General features: G+C 36.9%; 1 protein-coding gene across 5 annotated transcripts in view; it reads left to right on the forward strand.

The window, feature by feature from the left end:
* ANO5 (anoctamin 5) overlaps positions 1-20,168 on the forward strand; it is a 97,533-nt gene that overhangs the window by 30,515 nt on the left and 46,850 nt on the right. For 4 of the 5 annotated variants that reach the window (XM_082684139.1, XM_082684136.1, XM_082684137.1 and 1 more), the window contains exons 4-8: positions 4,846-4,959; positions 8,951-9,019; positions 10,039-10,323; positions 15,229-15,342; positions 16,941-17,056. In XM_082684139.1, the coding sequence (XP_082540265.1) occupies positions 4,846-4,959; positions 8,951-9,019; positions 10,039-10,323; positions 15,229-15,342; positions 16,941-17,056 (698 nt within the window). The remainder of the gene's footprint in view (positions 1-4,845; positions 4,960-8,950; positions 9,020-10,038; positions 10,324-15,228; positions 15,343-16,940; positions 17,057-20,168) is intronic. The other variant, XM_082684138.1, reaches the window with a different exon arrangement.

Raw genomic sequence — 20,168 nt, forward strand, 5'->3', positions numbered from 1 at the left:
TGCTCAGCAGGGAGCCTGCTTCCCTCTCTTTCTGCCTGCCTCTCTGCCTACTTGTGATCTCTGTCTAATAAATAAATATACTCTTTAAATAAAAAACATAAATATAATTTATGTATGTATAAATGAAAAAAATATACACACGTACCTATGTATATTCATTTATTTATTCTATTTATTTAAACATTTTTAAATATTTTACTTACTTATTTGTCAGAAAGAGAGAGTGAGAGAGTACAAGCAGGGGGAGCAGCAGGGGCCGAGGGAGAAGCAGGCTCCCCACTGAACGGGGAGCCTGAAGCAAGGCTGCATCCCAGGACTCCAGGATTGTGATCTGAGCAGAAAAAAGACAGTTAACTGACTGAGCCACCCAAGTTCCCCTCATTTATTTCTTTTTAAATTGAAAAAAAAAAATTTTAATGGTGAAAAGAGCCCACAGAAAGCAAATAGGTCAGATAGAGCCCTTGAAAGTTACAATGTGGTCCTGCATGACCCTTTAGTGCACAACTCTTTCTTTTCCCTTAATGATTCTGTGATAAATTTAGGAAAAAACATCTGAGAATAACTAACTTGTGGATCTCATGAAAGATCCTAAGAAAATCAAAGTGCTAAGATGAAAAATCTCAGCCCAGCAGAAAAATGCAGTTTAAAATGTGCTTTATACAGGATGCCTGGGTGACTCAGTTAAGTGTCTGCCTTCTACTCAGGTCATGATCCCAGGGTCCTGGGATTGAGTCCCACATCAGGCTCCCTGCTCAGCGGGAGCTTGTGCTCTCTCTCTTTCTCTGACAAATAAATAAAATCTTAAATCTAAAAAATAAAAGGATTTAAAAAATAGAAAAAAATATGCTTTATGCAATAACCAGCATCCTTCTGGTTATTAAGCAACCAGCGGTATTCTTAAGCAGCAGCAGTATTAACTTGGCTGTACATAGCTGGTCCTTGGTTTGTAGAGCAGGGATTTTTCACTGCAGCAATCACCTTTGCTTAGGTGTCTAGCTTATTGTAAGAAAACAACAATTTCGGCAAAACTTTTTTCCATGGCGAGAACTAAAACTTTTTATTGACAGTTTTATTAGAATATTTATATTTCACTGTATTATAAAATAAACATAGCACTTGCCTTTTTGTGCCACTGTTTGGCTTTCTTTAAAATATTATTGATTTTCCCAGATGTTTTAGGTAATTGCCTTGGTGTTTTAAAAATAACAGTCATAGGTGCACCTGGGTGGCTCAGTGGGTTAAAGCCTCTGCCTTCGGCTCAGGTCATGATCCCAGGGTTCCAGAATCGAGCCCCGCATCGGGCTCTCTGCTCAACAGGAGCTCAAAGGAGCCTGCTTTCCTTCCCCTCTCTCTGCCTGCCTCCCTGCCTACTTGTGATCTCCGTCTGCCAGATAAGTGGATAAAATCTTTAAAAAATTAAATAAATAAATAACAGTCATAGTGACTGAAGGTCGAAGACAGCTCAGCATTTAAGTAACCAAATGTCTTTCCCTTTCTTTACCCCAGTATTTTGGGAGGCTATGAAATATTTTATGCTATGAGGTGAACTTTTCATACCATATAGTAGAATTGTACTGATTTTACTTTCTTTGCCTGCTTTATATGGGCATATTTAATATTTTCCCTCCTTCTCATGTTTTCCTTCATTATTTTTCTCTCTCTCCTTTCTTCCTTAATTCAGTTCCACAAATACATATTACTTAAAGTTACTGTATCAATAACTTAGGGAAATTTACCTTGAAGTCTCTTTTCCCCCCTTTCCTTTATTCTTTATTGTTTTTTTCCTATATTTGTTCTTCTTTCCCTCTCACTAGCTTCTCCCACCCTCGAACTTTATTTTTAATTTTTAAATTTAAATTCAATAAGCCAGCATATAGTACATCGTTAGTTACAGATGTAGCGTTCAATAATTTATCAGATGCGTGTTACACCCAGTGCTCATCATATTATGTGCCCTCCTTAATCCCACCCTCAGGTTTAATTGCCACACACACACATACACACACACACACACTCGAGTGATCATACTGAAGGTTTGTGTATTTGCATGCCTGCGTTTTGGAGATCTTTAATGTCGGGCAGAATTTGCTAACTTTCTGTTGATTGTTTCACAGTCTGCAAAGCGATTCAATTTGTTCCTGAGGCGACGTCTTATGGTAAAACAAGCCCTGAATGATGCTGCTTATGCTTTGGCTGGCTGCAGTGATAGCCCCAGTCACTTTTATTCCAATGTATACCTGTGATTTGGGGGGACTTTGCCACTGATTCCCAGTCCCCAGGCAACTGAGATCTTAGTATGGTGATTCTTAATTGTTTCTGGATCTGATTAAAACTGTAGACCCTTTTTCTAAAAAATGTATATGTGTGTCTGTGCATATACATATAATTTATGTATATATTATATATAATATATATTTGGTATGTATACATATTTCTAGTTATTATGTATACTAATATATAATATATATTTATATTTGGCATGTCCATATGTATACACACATACACATACATATATTAATACATATACACACATACACACAATTTGCCTACAGTTTTAGAAGTTTATGAGCTCCCAATAGGGATCCTGGACTATGAACCTTAGAATAACTACCTCATTCAAAGAAAAGGCACTCGGATGTTTGCCTCATTATAAATTGGCATTTCTAAGAACAAATCAAATAAAAACAGAGATACGTAGACACATTGCAAAATATTATCTTATTGTCATGTCTTGAGCAAAACAGAAGAATGCTTTTTTTAATAGCCTTCAGTTATATGTAAGAAGGTTATCAGGCTTTTCTACCGTAGTTTTCTTCAACCAGTATATTGTTAATGGTACTAAGTCATGTGCCTCATGGTGATTGACAAGGTTAATGGTGATTTCTCCATATTTTTAAACATTTTACTGTTAATATTGGGGCATGACATAATGAAGGAAGTTTGGGTTTTCCTAGATAGCATTTGGCTTTCAGAAGGGAAGTGTATATACCCATTTTGACTGAACACTCAGAAAAAACTAGAGTCACTATTCTTCTAGTTACTTCATTTATTCCCTAATGGTTAAATACTCTGAGTGTAATTTTTGTTGATTTCTATGTACACGTCTTCTGTCATCAGAACTTTTAGGTGGACCTAGATTTAGCTTGCCAAACAATAAAAGCACTTGTAAATATATATTGTTTCAAAAATAATCTCTACCATGCAAATTTCAGCCTTTACAAACTAAGAGCAAAATAACAATTTTCCCTATAATTTTTTGCTTTATGTGTAGTCCAATTAGTCCTTTTTTTTTTTCCCTGCCCCAGTTTGGCTTCCATGAGTTTTGGTGGATTTCATAGAATATGCTAATATTATGATGATCTACAAGAGCTCAAATGATTTTTTTGTTTTATTGCTTTTCCTTCCTGTAGTGATTTGTATAAACGAAGAGGTAACATAAGAGTGAGTTTTCTCAGATTTTTTTACTTTCTTTTAGGAAAAGGGAGATGATTATGCGTCTTTTGTTAGGGTACAGAGAACTCAGACATAACATTTGAAGTACTGTATTCTGATTCTGACACTGGAGAGTCCCTGGATGTGTGTTGTTTCTTTGTTTATTTTCGCACTCATTTCCTCCGAGCATTGGGAGCTAGTTCTTCGCAAGACACATCAGCCCAGCCTTCACTCAGATAAAATACAGTGACTTTGTTCAAAGACCAGGTCAAACATGAGATTTTTGTCTTATACATGACTGGTCTGTACCCATTCCTTTTTAGGGGAGGTCTCCTCGGCCTGCCTTGGGTGAAAAACAGCATAGAGTGCCATAAGAGAAACTCATAAACTAACATAAATACCAGTTATGAAATGTAAAAACATACAGTTCTCCATTCACAGGTTGGCTGAAGCACTTGGAAAATTTCCCACGTTAAATTATGCATCTTAGGGTTAGAGAGATCACTGATACCTACTACATCATCTATTTGCATCATTCTAAGTATTGTATGTGGGATATTCCAAATATTACATACTGCATATTACAAATAAACTTAGGAAAGCCAAACTAGTCCAACATGAGATCTTTTCTTCTGAAGCTCTCTCGTGTTTTTATGGTTCTGAAAGTGAAGGAATTAATGAACTATACAATGTGGGAACATTGAATTTGTCAGTCTGACTATTACAAGGAGAGAGTTGATAACAGAGATTTTAAGCAATGGATGGCTTCTGGCTCACTTAGGGATTGGTGTTGAAAGGAGATCTGCATGGGTCTAGTATACTTACAGGAAACACAGCTGGCAAGCTACCTGCTTTCTAATTTTTAATTGCACCTTGATTTCATTTTAACCCTTCGGAAGTTGAATTAAGGAAAGTGGCAGTTTTATGAAAATAGTATAAGCATGAGTCATCAATTAATTTTCTTAGAGCGAGATGCATTAATTGGTCTATAGTTAATTACACCTCCAAAGTAGTGTGTGAACATGAAGTATCTGTCAGACTAATTGGCATGTGTTTTAATAAAGATAACAAGGCTCCCTCTGAATATGAATTTTGGGATCAGTGTATACATATGTTTATTTTATATTTTGGTATAATTGCAGTAGGGAAATGCTTAGCCTTCTTGAATCTTTCATATATATATAGATATAGATACATACATACATACATACATATATCTCTATATATATATTCTTTATTGAATTTCACTTTATAAAACAAACGTAATCTGTTGATGACAATTCTGGTGATTTGTCTTCACCTGCCATTTCAGGACTGAAAAAAAAAATTAAACCAAATTTTAGCTAATTCTTTTCATGTTTTTGCCATTTGAAAATAAAACTGTCAGAGTTCTGTCATTCGTGTCTCCTGCAGTTTAAAAAGGATGAACAAAGCAAAGATTCTATCTTCTTCCGAGACGGGATTAGGCAAATTGATTTTGTGCTCTCCTATGTTGATGACATTAAGAAAGAAGCGGAATTAAAGGCGGTAAGTACTTAGGTGAGAGAAATGAGAATCATTAAAAGAAGCAGTTTCTGTAGTTCAACAGGGTTGTTCCCATGGAATTAAATTGTAGAAGTTCCTGAAAGCTGAGACTGGGTCAGAAACCTAAGAATGGATTGGATGTGTAAAGTCGATTTGGTTTTTTTTTGAACTTTTTTGAACCCTATCTTCTTTATCTTCTTCCAAGGGACTGGTACTTTTTAATGTAACTCCACAATATTAAATGTAACCTTCAAAATTTGAGGTGTATGTCTGAATATGATATTCATTTTTTTGCAGGCAGTTTTCATTTTGAAAATGTATGGCTAATCCATACCTTTAGTCTGAAATAGCCTTCACATTATGCTCGAGATTCCTTATCCTGTTTTCTTTACTATGAGACATCAGTTTCTGAGCTTATAGGTATTTGTTGTTTAATTCGTTCACTGTGTCCAGCACCACAGATTAAGTTCATGAGACTGAGGACTATGTCCTGGTCACTGCTATACCCAGATGCCTTAAGCACCAGGGGCAGTATCAATGCTCTATAAATATTAGATATTTGAAATAGTGAATTGATAAATGAGTCTATATGTGTAACATGTACACACATTTGCTAACTACTTACATGGGAAATAAATATCATATAAAATAAAAATTAAAAAACAATAGGTCTTATTCCATAAGACCCTGTCCCTTTCTTCTGCTGTTTTTCCCTGGAAGCCCTTCCATCAGACCCCTGAAACCCACCCCCATTACCATTTTCCTTTTCTCTAAATGTCCCCCTGAAACCGGACTCTTCACTGAGGTTCACTGCCTTCTCCAAGAGTCCTCTCAGGTAGTGGTTGGTTTTCACCCATGGGACCTTTTTCTGGAGATGGGTAAATGCCTGCCCTCCTCCCGCCTCATTGTTGATTACAGTCTGTTCTTCCTACCTTATCCCTAAAGTTCCCTGAACTCTAACTCCCATCAGATGAATCACTGCCCTGCTTTGCTGCTGTCATTAATAATCTTTCCCTGGGTCTTCCATTTTATTTCTCAACAGTTTGAGCTCCCGGTTCACTCTCATTCTCTCCACCAATATTCCTCTTAAGACATTGATGATTGCAATAGATGACTGTTTTAGGATCCTATCCACTTTCTTCCTTGAGCTCCCTTTCTATTTATCTTAGTCTCCGGCTTCGCCATTCACTTCCCTAGAACTTGTCATTACTAATATCTTCAAGACTTTATCATCTTGTTCCGGGCATTCTACCTGACCAACCCCTCAAATATTTCTGACCAATACCCTTCCTTCAAGCAGGACCAGATAAGATACAATTACCATAACCCCCTTTTCACAGCTGGTCCTTACCCACTGCTTTCCTATGCTGATCCAGCTTAAATCTCAGAATCAATGAATGTAATCATTCTATTATATTTGCCTTCAGACCCCCGCCCCCTCTCATTGTGCTTCCTTGGCAAAACAGCGACTGCAGTTAAACTCCCCTTTCTACGGACTGGGCACCGGAACCAGGCAGAAAGGACACACGGTTCGATTACAGATTTTAGATTTTAGCTCATATCTGTGCCCATGGACCCCAGCCGAGTGGAGTCAGCCACGCCTCTGCACTCATGCTTCAGCTCCTTATTCAGTTCCCTTTCCCACTCTGCCAGAACAAAAACCTTCACTCGATCTCAGTTTCCCTGCCAGCTACTATTCTTTTCTCAAATCTCTTTTCTGTCCCATTTAAACCCATTCCCATCAGGCCATCACCTCAACCATTCTGCTCATTTTCATATAAATAAATTCAGTGATAGAGTCTCAACCCACATCTTACTTGACTTATTAGCGGCAGGTGCCACAGTTTCTCATTCCCTTCTCATATGTATGTTCTCCACTTGACTTCCACAACTCCATATCCTCTTAGTTGTTCCCTTATTTTGTTAGTTGCTCCTTCTCAATCTTTTCCTCTCCCCGATCCTTTGTTATTGTGGTGCCTCCAGGTCCAATCCATAGTCCTCTTTTTTTCCCATGCTGCACGCGTTTCTTTGATGACACATTCAGTCTCGGGCAGTGGTAAAACCGCATCTGTGAATTCTGAAGTTCACCTTCCGGTCCCTCCTTCTCTCCCAAATGACTATTTTTTTGTCTCCACTTGGAAGTCTCATAGACTTCTCAGATTTGGCAGGTCCAAAATGCACTCCTGAATATCCTCCACCTTTCCTAAAATCCCCATCTATTTATAGGTCTTCCTCATCTATAGTTACTGATCCTACATTTCGGAAGTCGCAAAGTATGTAATTTAAACTGTGTTACTAATGGTCCAGTTAAACCACTTTTTAGCATATGCCCGTAGAACTTAAATATCATGGAAATTTGATACCCACCATCATTCATTTAAAAAAAAAATGTGTTATATGAAGAAATCCTTCTTCCACACTTGAAATTTTACATCATTTGTTTTTCTCCTTTACTTCAAATTTCCATCCCATTTTCCCCACTTAAATTTTTCCTGAAATAAATGTTTTACCTCTGGGAGTCTTTTGTTTGTTCATCTGTAAGTTTGCTGCAACAAATATATGAATACACATTGAAATATTTTTATATCCCTTAACCAGAACAGTCTAAGCCTTAAACTTTTCCTTTTGTTTTGAGTTTTTTAAACAATTGTGCAAATATATCATTTATAAAGCATCATGAATGTGTTATAAAATTTGACAATCATCAGATAGAAAAATAAACTCATCATAAGTTCATCAGTTAATGAGATGGACAGAGGGGCTTTAAATATATTTTATTTATAGATGAACAATAATTATCTCCCAAATAAGATGGTTCAATTTCAACTATATTCCTCTCTTGTTTTTACATGGTAGTATAAATTAAACTTGTTCAGATAAATAAGTGGATTGAAATAGAAAGATTATTATTTAAGCATTTTTAATCTCTTGGACTTCTGAATTCTCTCTCCAGATTATAGTGGTGTATCATAAAAGTAGTGTTTACTTGTCCATCGGCAATTAAAGATTTAAATTTAAATCTTCACTTTTGTTGAACTCAGAGAATTGGCAGCCATGTAAATTGGAAAAGCGTTTGTTACTAGAATGAAAGAGTAGCTTGCTTTCTCAGTTCTGATATGAGTATTTTGAATATCTCCTTGATTTTTCCTTGTTCCCTTCCCCCTCCCCCTCTTTTTCTTTGATCTTCTTGACATTTGCTATTTGCCTCAATCTGATAACATAAAAGAAGGGCAATTAGGAAGGGGTAGTAGAGAGGAAACTTTGTACCAGTATCAGACCTTTTCTCATCTGTAGCAAACTTTGCAAATGAAGAAAAAGAGGACATTAAATTATCTTTTACTCCTTGTAAAGTTTGAAGATATAGCAAGGTAGACCTATCCATTTGTAGGTAAACATTCTATGTTATCATTATAAAGGCTTTTAAATTTTCAGTAACTATAGAATCCTTCACACTTAATTATAATGAAGGCCAAAGGATTTTTCAATAATCAGTGCATTGTTTGAAGCCCACAAGTAATGATCGTTTTAATTTAATTTAATTTAATTTAATTTAATTTTTTTTCTAAGTGAAGCTATTCTGTCCTTAAAGATTAAAAAGTCATAATGATATTTTGGCTTAAAATTGAGTTAAATAGATCATTTCTCTTTAAGAGTATTGCTGTGTTTGTCACACGGAGTCTTCCTAAAAAGGAGCTTGATATCTCCCTGTTTACCAAGTTTTAAAAAAATCTCAGTAAAGTTTCGCACGTATTTTCAGATGGAGGTCCTGCACATTTCCTGGAAATTATTCCTAGATATGTTAGATTTTTATAGTTATATTGTGAATTTTAGCACAGGTGAGTAGCAGGCCATGGTGCTAAGATGCAGGTAATACATGAAATACTTTTACAAATAACCATGGGAGGGGCAGAGGACCATCTTGAATAATAAGCCTGTTTTGTCACTGGGCAAAGAAGAGTGTCCTAAATAATGCTATTGATTTGTTTTTCCATAGGAAAGGAGAAAAGAATTTGAACAAAATCTTAGAAAAACAGGTCTTGAGTTGGAAATTGAAGACAAAAGGGTAAGTGTAGTTGTTAATTTTTTACCAGAGTTTTGGTGTTTAAAGCATCATTTTCTTCTACAGCCTTTGACCAGATGGACTTCGTGTTTGGGAGTGATACAGTAGTTTCTCTGGCTACAGATACGTAGAGGTAGGGCCTGTGGTCTTCTCAGTAAATAAGTAGGTCAGCGCTCTGAATATAAGATGATGAGTGGAACATTGTAAAAATAGACAGACATAATTCTACTCAGGGTACAAAGAAAGTGAAGACCCAAGTGTTTTCCATACGCCTCATTTTTAAGGCTGCCTGTTATCTCGCACTCTAGTTAACCTGGCTGTCTTATAACACAACCCACTATGTAAGCCAAGTTGACTTTCTCTCCTCATGAATATGGCAGATTATTTCATTTTTTAAATTCTCTTGCCATGCACTGGTTTTCTAGAATTACCTTCAAAATGGTTTTTAAAGACCTATTTTGGATCCCCAACTGCCCATGAAACTCCGGTATTCTCTAGTTCTTATTTATCTTTTTTTACCAAACTAATAAATATGTTTTCTACCATGCAGTGTGTAACTAGGTCATTCTCCTGTGTCCTGAACCCTTATCACTTAAAAGTGCTTCCTCTAGGTATAGCTGGGGAAGAAGAGTAAGTGTGTCTTATACTTTGTATATATCCCTCATATACCCTAAGCACAGTTCTGAGCTCATGGTTAGTCACTAATAACTTTAGAGTTTTCCCAGATTCCCATATGTGTCTGTGGATTTGGGGCGTACATTGACTCTTAAATACATATTTTAGAATATTCTTTCTCTGTCACACACACACACACACATACACACACACACACATCAATATAATATACAGATATGTGTTTTGAGAATTTGTTCCTCGAGAAGTTTTGCTGAAAATTTTCAATAAATTGAAAATGCCATGACATCTTTAGTTTGTTTGAGATTTTATAAAATTTTGTTTCTTTAATCAGATTGGTATCAAATAAATCATGATGCTGCCTGTTATTTTGCCTCCTTTTTCGACAGAACTCCGAAGATGGAAGGACTTATTTTGTCAAGATCCATGCCCCTTGGGAGGTACTGGTTACTTACGCTGAAGTGTTGGGAATCAAAATGCCTATTAAAGAGAGCGATATTCCTCCAGCTGAGAATATCCCCTTTAGTTATATGCTCGGGCCTCTGAAGCTCCCAAAGAATGTGAGGCACCCTCGTCCTGAATATTTCACTGCTCAATTCACCAGACATCGGCAGGAACTCTTCCTCATTGAAGACGAGTCAAGCTTCTTTCCATCCTCAATGAGAAACAGAATTGTAGGTAGAGAAGACTTTGGTCACATACCTTGAAGTGAAGCATGTGTGCCTGCGTGTGTGTGCTTGTGTACTTGTGCCTGTATACATGTGTGATGCTTCGTCTGCACTGTGTGTCTGCATACAATTTGATAAGTACATGGTGGTATTGAGCAGGTTCAAAAGTCCATCAGGACCATGTAAACCTGTTTCCCTACTGACTTATCAAGCTTGTTTAAACACCAAAGTTTGACAGTACAGACATAGTTAAGATAGAGGCTTCATGTATTACTGGGGAAAACTCTTAACTGAGAGCCAGGGCTTAGGTTTTTTTCATTCTTTGTAAAATGGTTTTATAAACTTAGAGTTTGGTTTTATAAACACAGTGCACAGCAGGATGAATATTGGCCATTCCAAATGAAAATGGAATTTAAAAATTTCTTTATACAGAGATAGCATTTGAGAAACCTCAAAACTTTCTCCTCTCATTTAAAACCATTTTCAGTCTAGAATAATAATATTTCCTCTCTATTTGTAGTCCTAGCATTTTTGCGTTTCCCGTGAAAAGCCTCTCCCCAAAAGACTCATGCTTCCACTACTGCTGTTTCCTCGTGTTAAGATAGGAATAAAGTCTACCTCATAGGGTACTCTGAGAATTACATGACTTAAAGTATGAAAGACCAATATCTGGATATACTAGGTGCTTAGTAAGTGTTAGGTATTATTATTATTATTATTGACCTGACTTTAGAGGGGAAAAAAGTTCTGGTTCTTTAGTGCCCCTTCTCCTTGTTGCCTATGAATGTGATCACCAAGTTTCATGTAATCACAGGACCCTCTTCCTGGAGATCACTTAATCTCTTTCTGGATTTGAGACCATAGTCCCTTTAGGTTCAGTACTCTTCAGTATTTATTTAAGAAGGATTTTGAAATAATCATTTTTCTAGTTTCTCAGTCTTTTTTTTTTTTTTAAATCACAGGAATATTAAACAAAATACAATGTGTAGGATTTACATATAAAAATAAGAATCTACAAACCCAAAAGTGTTCTCCTTTTTCTTAACACCATGACCACAACTACAAACCTGAGAGGCAACTTTTAAGGGAATGAAGAGCATATGACATGGAATCAGACGACCTGGTTTCAAGTCATAACTCTGCTGCTTTCTCAATGAGATAACCTCTCTTAAGACAGAGATAATGATGGTCAATACTGGCATTATTGTCAAAGTCAAATGAAAGACTCCATGTGAAGCACTTTGCAAACTGTAGAGTACTTTGGATAGACTTGCTATGTTAAAAAAGTAGCTAAGGAAAAGCCAGTGAACCAGGAAGAGCAAATTAGGACCCTCGTGAGGTATAGACAGATCAGTATCAATTTCTCTTTACTTGTTCTGTGTAAAGAGTATGGATGCCTTAGATTAATTCAACATTAAAACAGAAATTTTTCCTTCTTCACAGTGGAGCAGAACTATTTTTGCTCTGTTGAAGAAGCTATTGGGGAGATTAACGTTCCTTCCTATCCTCATCCAGGACTCTCGAGTTTATGTATGTACACACTGAAAGTATTCCAAGAGCATCTTACACTGGTATTGAATTTCATACTTCTGAAAGCATCTTCACAACCATCATGACATCTGAGCCTCATGATGTATATTTCGTAATATCTAGTATGTACATATATTCCCCATTCTGACAGCTATTAACTTTATTCCCAACTTTTCTGATTTACAAACAATTCTGTAGTTTTCAACCTGGTACTTACATATTTCAGCATTTATGTAAATTTTTCTGCAAAACTGATACCAGATATAAAATTTCTGGATCTAAGGGCACACACATAAAAAAAATTTATATTACACTATCACTCTTTACAAAAAGTTGTACTAGTTTAGAGTCCTAGTGACAATGTATGAGAGTGCCCCGTGTTCCACATCTTTCTTAACATTAGAATTTACTGATCTTTCTTTTTCTCTCTTTTTTAATTGTGGCATATTATGAATAGAGGTAGGCCCCCAAGTTGCAAGTGAATAGCTTACACAGCTGTGTAACTACCACCCACATCAAGGAGACCAACTTGTTAGCCCTCCAGAAGCCCTCCTAACTTCCCAGTCACTATTCCCATCATCCTCAGCAGAAGCACCCTTACATTTTATAAAAATGGAATCATGCAGTATATATATTGAGTCTTCAGGCTTCTTCGGTTCAATGCTCGTTTGGGTGATTTAACTCTTGTATGTGTTTTTGTGCATTCATTTTCATTACTTTGTACTGAAGTTTATTTGTGTATGTATCATTATGGTTTTAATTTGCGTTTCTCTAATGTGTGTTTGGATGTGTTGTGGCTTATTTACATAGGCACTTTTGTGAAGTCTTTTGTCTGTTTCTCAGTTAGGTCTTTTCTGGTTGATTGGTAGAAATCGTTTCTGTATTCCTATGAGTCCTTTGCTTATCATATGCATTACTGATCTTTTCCTACCCGTGCTTCCTTTTTCTTTCTTTTAATGGATTCTTTTGCTAATCAGATGTTTTTAATTTTAATGTAGTCCAATTTCTCAGCTTTTTCTTTATGAATCGTGCTCTTATCTTTTAACTACCACCAAGACCATGGCGTTAATTTCCTATGTTATTTTTTAGAGGTTGTGTTATTTTACTTTCCACATGGAGAGCTAGTATCCACCTGGAGTCCATTTTTGTGCGCGGTGCCATTTCCCACTGCATGTGTGATCATTCAGTTTGTCACAATTATTGAAAGAAAACATTCAACTTTTCATACCGTTTTTCAGTTCCACCTTTGTCATACTCCAGTTTCTGTATACTCATAGGTCTAGTTCTGGGTCCAGTTCTGCAGCTTTGATCTTTTTGTCTCTTTTTGTATCGATACTGACAATATTGAACTTTACTTCAGTTCTGAGTCCTAGAAAACAAGGACCGTTAAAGAAATCCCCCACTCTTCTCATTCTGGGAAACTGTTTGCTGTAAAGGACTACCGTCCACCATATGAGTATTCCTGGATAACCACCGCCCCCATCTCCCATTTGACTTGACAGCACTACTTGCCACATAGTTTATCATAAGTGAAGTTTATCACTTCACCTGGCAATTGAAGTGTCGATCTATGTTAGTTGTTTTTAAAGCAAGAAAAAATTAAGCTTCTCCTATCTCTATGCCAAGCAAGTAGTTACAGGTTGGAGTCAGGTGCGCAAGCTACCTTACCCGTAGAGCCAGAGCAGTAGGGATGCTATCTTGCTTCATGTTTACATTTAAAAGGGATGGCTCCTAGAAAACTTAAGGAAAAACACTTCCTGGGTTTTAACCTGAAAGAGCCTTATTTAGCTTTGCTGCAGATTTACATAAATCTCAGAAGGACAGAGAAAGAATTTATACTTACAAGTTCCCTAAAGGAAATGCTCTGAGAACAACATTTCAGCACCAGAGTAATTTCAGTTCTTTTAGATTTATAATTAGCCTTGTAATTTCTCCCTTTTGTAATTAGTTTGTAGCAATAAGAATCAAACAGGCCCTCCATATTCTCACTCTTGGTCTAATAAACGGCCAGCTGAACTTTTTATCCCCACTGATCCATCAAAACAAAGTATGTGTTTGCTGAATTGACCTAATATTAATTAAACTTTGCTCCCACAGGAACCTAAACTGTGTTGTACCCTTAACCCAGGCCAACACTGGCATGTAGAATAGCCTTTTCTTACCATAAAGAAGGACACTCCCTGAACTTGGCTTGCCTCTCCCAAGTGAATGAGTGAAGGAGTGAGTGAATGAATGAATGAATAAAAAGAAAAGTCCCTTTCTGCCTGACTTTTCAGATGTTCACAGGTCTTCCTATTATAATAGTTTCCCTCTCCCTCTTGTTATAATCTTTTCACATAATATTTTTTCTAAGTCCAGATTTGTTTCTATTTGACAATACCGTGCTGTATTTTTTTTTTTTTTTTTAACCATGGCTTCATAGTAAGTCTCAATATCTGGTGGAGTAAAATTTTCTACTTTGTTAATACCCAGGACAGAGTTCTAATTTTGATAACACTTTCCTAAAGAAATAATCCAAAGTATATAAAATAAATAATATCTATAATATAACAAATAGATAATAAGTTTCTATTTATTTATAAAAACTAAAACTGCTTTCATAAATTGTGATATGTTTGCCGACATAAAATAGTAAGCTGCACTTAAAGGTGTTACCATATTAGCTAATGGTGATTCAAAAACAACCAGCACTCTAGCACACCAACCAACAAAACTTTAACATAGGAGATGTAAGAAAAGGGAGGTAAGGGAAATAGATCGAGAACAGTGCTGAAAAGACCAAATTCAGCAGAAAAACAGAAATTCTGAAATGTTGCTGGAAAACAAAATGCAGATAGAATTGAGATGGCAGGAATATAGAAGCAGAGGACACCAAAGCCCAAATTATATGGAGGAAAAAACTGAATGCCAAGAGACAGGTGATTGCAAAGTAGTTGTAGATACATGGTAATCTTGTGTTAATAAATTCAGGTGTCAGGAAGGGACCCTGCAGAAATCCTCAGAGTAATTGAAGTAATCAGCCTAGCTAAGTATCAGTTCTATCCCATGTTCCCCAGATGAACCATTAGCGGTGATATTACACTCCCAACTCGAAGGCCTGATTGTAGGAATTTTGGCACAAAACTTCCAGAGGAGCTTGGGACAGGAGAAGCAAAATAAATCGTGATCCACAAGTGTTCATACCCAGGAGTTAAGCTACCTACAGACTCCACACAAGCTCACCCTCCCCATCTTCCCTCAAACAACAGAGGGAAGGTTCTTTCTGTAATCAGAGCCTATATCTACATTCAGACAAAGTTGGCCATTGCTAAATTGGGGTGGGAAAAAAAAAATGTGGATAGCATCAAGTTCTGAAATGTGTGTGTAACGCTTACCTCATAGGTTTATTACATTCTCTCACGATGTCCTTTTGGCATAGAAGATGGGAAGAAAAAGTTTGGGATTGAAAGACTGCTAACTTCTAATACTTACTCATCTGCCTATCCACTCCATGATGTAAGTATAAGGTTGGTTTTGAAATACTGAGCCCATTTTCCCTCTGACATTAAAAGGTCACCTTGTTGGGAGAGAGACTCTTCCCTTTGCTTCCTCTTTCATGACAGGTTACTTAATTCTTCCTCATGTTGGTCGAGAGATATGTAGTGGGGTAATGAACACTATACAATGGATTCTCTGTCAGTCTTTCTTCACAAAAAGGCTCATTTCCTGTTAGAAGATATTGAGGATTGTGGGTTTGTTTTAGGGCATTAATTCTCTTCTTACTATTACCAGGTCATTAAGCCAAGCTAATATCCTCAGGGACCAGCAACTTTAATCTGTACACCCAGCCTCCCAGTAGAGTCATTTATGATTGCTAGAAAATCAAGGGTACTTAGCTGTGGTGAGAGGTAGTTGTAACTTACTGGTAGTTTTAATTTTTTTCTTCTTTTTTTCTATCCTGAGTGCAAGGTTAGGTACTGGATTTCCTGTGCATTAAAGAATCATTTTTCAAGGTACCCAAATAGGCTGCCTTTTTATTTATTTAATTTCTCAAGATTCAGTGGGATTAGCTACAGAAGAAGAAAAGAAAAAAAGTTGGAATCTAAGTGATAAAAAAATCTTATACCTTATTGTATCGTGATTTTCTCATGAGCTTAATTTTCAATTGGATATTTATTTATGTTGTCTTCAGCAGTTCACTTGTCTGGGCACACAGTTTAAAAATGTGTAGACAGTATGTGTATGTACCATGTGTGTACTATGTATATACTGTGTATGTACTATGATGTGTAGACAGTACTCTATGTCTCAAAGGGATATTATTAATAAGGCAACTCAGTATGTAACAATGGGAAAAATGCATGACAGAGTACTGTGGCTCTTAGGTGCCAATGTTTGTGATGCATGTTTTAAATTTTCTGGGAAATTGTGTCAGTGATTACCAGTGAGGACCAGACAAATCTGGAAGAAATTTCTGTCACAGTGTGACTTTGGATCATTCACTGAACCTTGTTTGAGTATAATTTTCCCATCTATAGAATAAAAGTGTTAGTGTATTTCTAAAGTCCCAGACAGTCATACTGTTAGCATAAATCCCAGAGCTGTGAATATTCTCGTAGGATTTGAGTAGAAAAGAAAGGGCATTCCACAGGAAAGAAGATCTGGAGTCAAGCCAGAGTCTCAAATTTTAACTGGGATTTTTAACTAACTGGGTGGAGGAATCTTTTTTTTTAATTAATTTTTTAAAAAATTCTTTTCAGTGTAACAGTATTGTTTTTGCATCATACCCAGTGCTCCATGCAATCCGTGCCCTCTCTAGTACCCACCACCTGGTTCCCCCAAGCTCCCACCCCCCGCCCCTTCAAAACCCTCAGATTGTTTTTCGGAGTCCATAGTCTCTCATGGTTCACCTTCCCTTCCAAATCTTAATGATTATCACTATTGTTATAGTTTATTATAGATTTTAGGAGATAATTGTACATCAATGGAATATAAAAACTCAAAAGCAAAAGAAAAATTTGCCTCATTCACTAGTCTTGTAGAAGCTGTGTTTATTTACTTCACCCCTGTCTTCTGCTATGTCATTCAAGTACTTTGTTTTTGAACATCTGTAGGGTCAATATTGGAAGCCTTCAGCACCTCCCAATCCTGTCAACGAGAGGTACATACTTTTCCAGAATTGGGCTCGGTTTTCCTATTTTTACAAGGAGCAACCTTTAGATTTGGTTAGGTAAGTTCCCTACGTACTATCAAACTGATTAAAACTTGATGATGTGGTTTTCATTCACGTGGCATCACATTTCCTTTCTTTCACCAGTCTTCATCCACGGTGCGTCACATCTTCCCAGGTTTGTATCCTCACTGTCAGTCAGTCAGTCGTGACTAGAATGCTGTTGCCAGAGTACTTCTCACCGCCCTGCAGTGGTTGCTGGGTAGTTCAGAGTTTGAATGTTGGTAGTTAGGTAAGCTGGGTTCAGATCCAAGTTCTTCCTCTTAGAGGCTACATAAACTTGGCCAAATTATTTAACCTCTGTGAGGCTCGTCTGTAAAGTGGGAGTAACAATGGTGCTTTCCTTTGGGGGCTGTTTAGTAATGAAATGAAACGAATTTTTTTTTTTCTTTTAGCATAGGGGCTAGCACTTAGTGCTTTGTACAAATTTGTTTTGTTTTTCTCTGAGTCCAGAAAGCTTTTGTATGGAGGTGTGTGTGTGTGTGTGTGCATGTGCACATATGTGCAAATCTCAGAGATCCCTGAAGGCTCTTGTTCCCTGACCTCAGTTCTTTAGACCATTTCATTGGCTAAGCAAGAAGACCTGCATTGCAGGTTCCTGCTTTAAACCCTAACAATGCCCCATGCATACAGGGTGTCAGGAGACTCATGCTATGATTTCAGTAAAGGAACAATCCGGTGAGAGCCCTGGTTGCTCCACACCTGGAGTTCCGCTCAGTGATTTATGCTGGCAGTGCTATGCTAGCGCACCATCACGGTGTCCCTTTTAGGAGAATGGTGCTGGTGCACACATCCAAGTCAGCTGAAGGGGTTTCGCACCAGTTTCCTTTAAGATAAGTAAGGGGAAACTTTTAAGAATAAATGAGGGGTGCCTGGGTGGCTCAGTAGGTTAAAGCCTCTGCCTTCAGCTCTGATCATGATCCCAGGGTCCTGGGATCGAGCCCCGCATCAGGCTCTCTGCTCCACGGGGAACCTGCTTCCTCCTCTCTCTCTCTCTCTGCCTGCTTGTGATCTCTGTCTGTCAAATAAATAAATAATCTTAAAAAAAAAAAAGAATAAATGAAAGGCAGATAGCATAGGTAAGCTGGTACTTTCTGTAAACTGTTACATGAACTCTTCGTTGGATGGATGTTTTAATTGTTTTGAATAATGGCTATTTAATTTTCTAAATGACAAAAGAAGCACATTTATGAACCTTCAAATCGTAAAGAAATGCGCAAAGTCTTAGGTGAAATTCTACCTCGGTTGAACTTTGTAGAGGGAACTGCCCTTGATTTGGTATTATCTATTCAATTCTGTTTTTTTGTACATGCATAATAAAATGCATATGCAATCATATTTTTTTTCCTTAGGTGCAAAAACAATGAATATTGTTACACTGAAAAGAAATTTAAAAAAAATTTTTTAAAAATGAGAAGTAGACAAAACATGGCAATTGCAAATGAAATAAAGATATTTAGAGCTTCCAAAAGAAAAGAAAAGAAAAAACAATGGCATCTTTATTTACTTTTTTGCTGCCATTTTCTTTTTGCTCTAAATAATATATTATTGGTACTCCTCCTGTGGATACATCTAGATCTATCTCATGCTTTTTAACAGAACACAAAGTACCATATTATAAATGTTTCATAATTCACTTATCTGTTCTTCTGTCAGAAAACAGGCTGTCCCAGAATTTTTACTGTTACAAACCTGCTGCCAAGGACATTTACAGACATTGGGCCCTTGGAGAATCTTTTCAGAGCATATTTTTAAAGAAACGTGGTCATCATTTAATTTTTTAAATTTTTTTATAGACATATAATGTTTTATTAGCCCCAGGGGTACAGGTCTGTGAATCGCCAGGTTTGCACACTTTACAACACTCACCATATTACATACCCTCCCCAGTGTCCATAACCCAACCACCCTCTCCCAACCCCCCTCCCCCTGGCCACCCTCAGTTTGTTTTGTGATATTAAGAGTCTCTTATGGTTTGTCTCCCTCCTGACCCCATCTTGTTTCATTTATTCTTCTCCTACCCCCTTAAGCCCCCATGTTGCATCACCACTTCCTCATATCAGGGAGATCATATGATAGTTGTCTTTCTCCGATTGACTTATTTCGCTCAGCATAATACCCTCTAGTTCCATCCACGTCGTCGCAAATGGCAAGATTTCATTCTTTTGATGGCTGCAGAGTATGCCATTGTTTATATAAACCACATCTTCTTTATCCATTCATCTGTTGATGGACATCTAGGTTCTTTCCATAGTTTGGCTATTGTGGACTTTGCTGCTATAAACATTCAGGTGCACGTGCCCTTTCAGATCACTGCGCTTGTATCTTTAGGGTAAATACCCAGTAGTGCAATTGCTGGCTCATAGGGTAGTTCTATTTTCAACTTTTTGAGGAAACACCATGCTGTTTTCCAGAGTGGCTGCACCAGCTTGCATTCCCACCAACAGTGTAGGAGGGTTCCTCTTTCTCTGCAATCCTCAGAAGAAACATGGTCATCAGAATGAAGGTTTACATAGTTTCTAGTGTTCAAAAATATGTAGAAAATATGTATTCACTTAACATTTTTAAACTATCAACAGGTGTTTCTGCTATGAATATTCTCCAAAGGTTTGTACTTATCATCCTATGAACACATTACCTCTTGGGTCAGTGGGGGCTAGATCTGTAGTACTTTGTTAGCCCTTGCAAATTTCCTTTTACAAAAAAATGAGAAGTCAAAAAAAGAAAAGTCAGATATTTAACCAGGTGACAGTATCTAGCATAAATTTAATAACTTTAAAAAATTTTTCATCTTATAATATTATAGCAAGCTATACTGCTTTTCCATTTTAATAGTGAAATGGTATTTTTAAATAAATGTAAAATTTTCACAAAATTTAATTAAGGAACTGATAATTTAGGTGAAAAGACCTTAGTTAACTGAAAAGGCAAAAAAGAAAACACTACATTATCACAGAGGTAACAACAGCAGAATATAGCTATTATTCCTAGAGTTTCTTTTTAGTGTTTATGTAAGATAATATTCTTTTTCTAGGAACAGACAATGAAGTATTTAGGGGTAAAGGACCATGACATAATCAACCAACTTACTTTCAAAGGGCTCATCAAAAGA

The sequence above is a fragment of the Mustela nivalis genome (assembly GCF_964662115.1).
Source record: "Mustela nivalis genome assembly, chromosome: 9".
In the NCBI taxonomy this organism is placed as follows: domain Eukaryota; kingdom Metazoa; phylum Chordata; class Mammalia; order Carnivora; family Mustelidae; genus Mustela; species Mustela nivalis.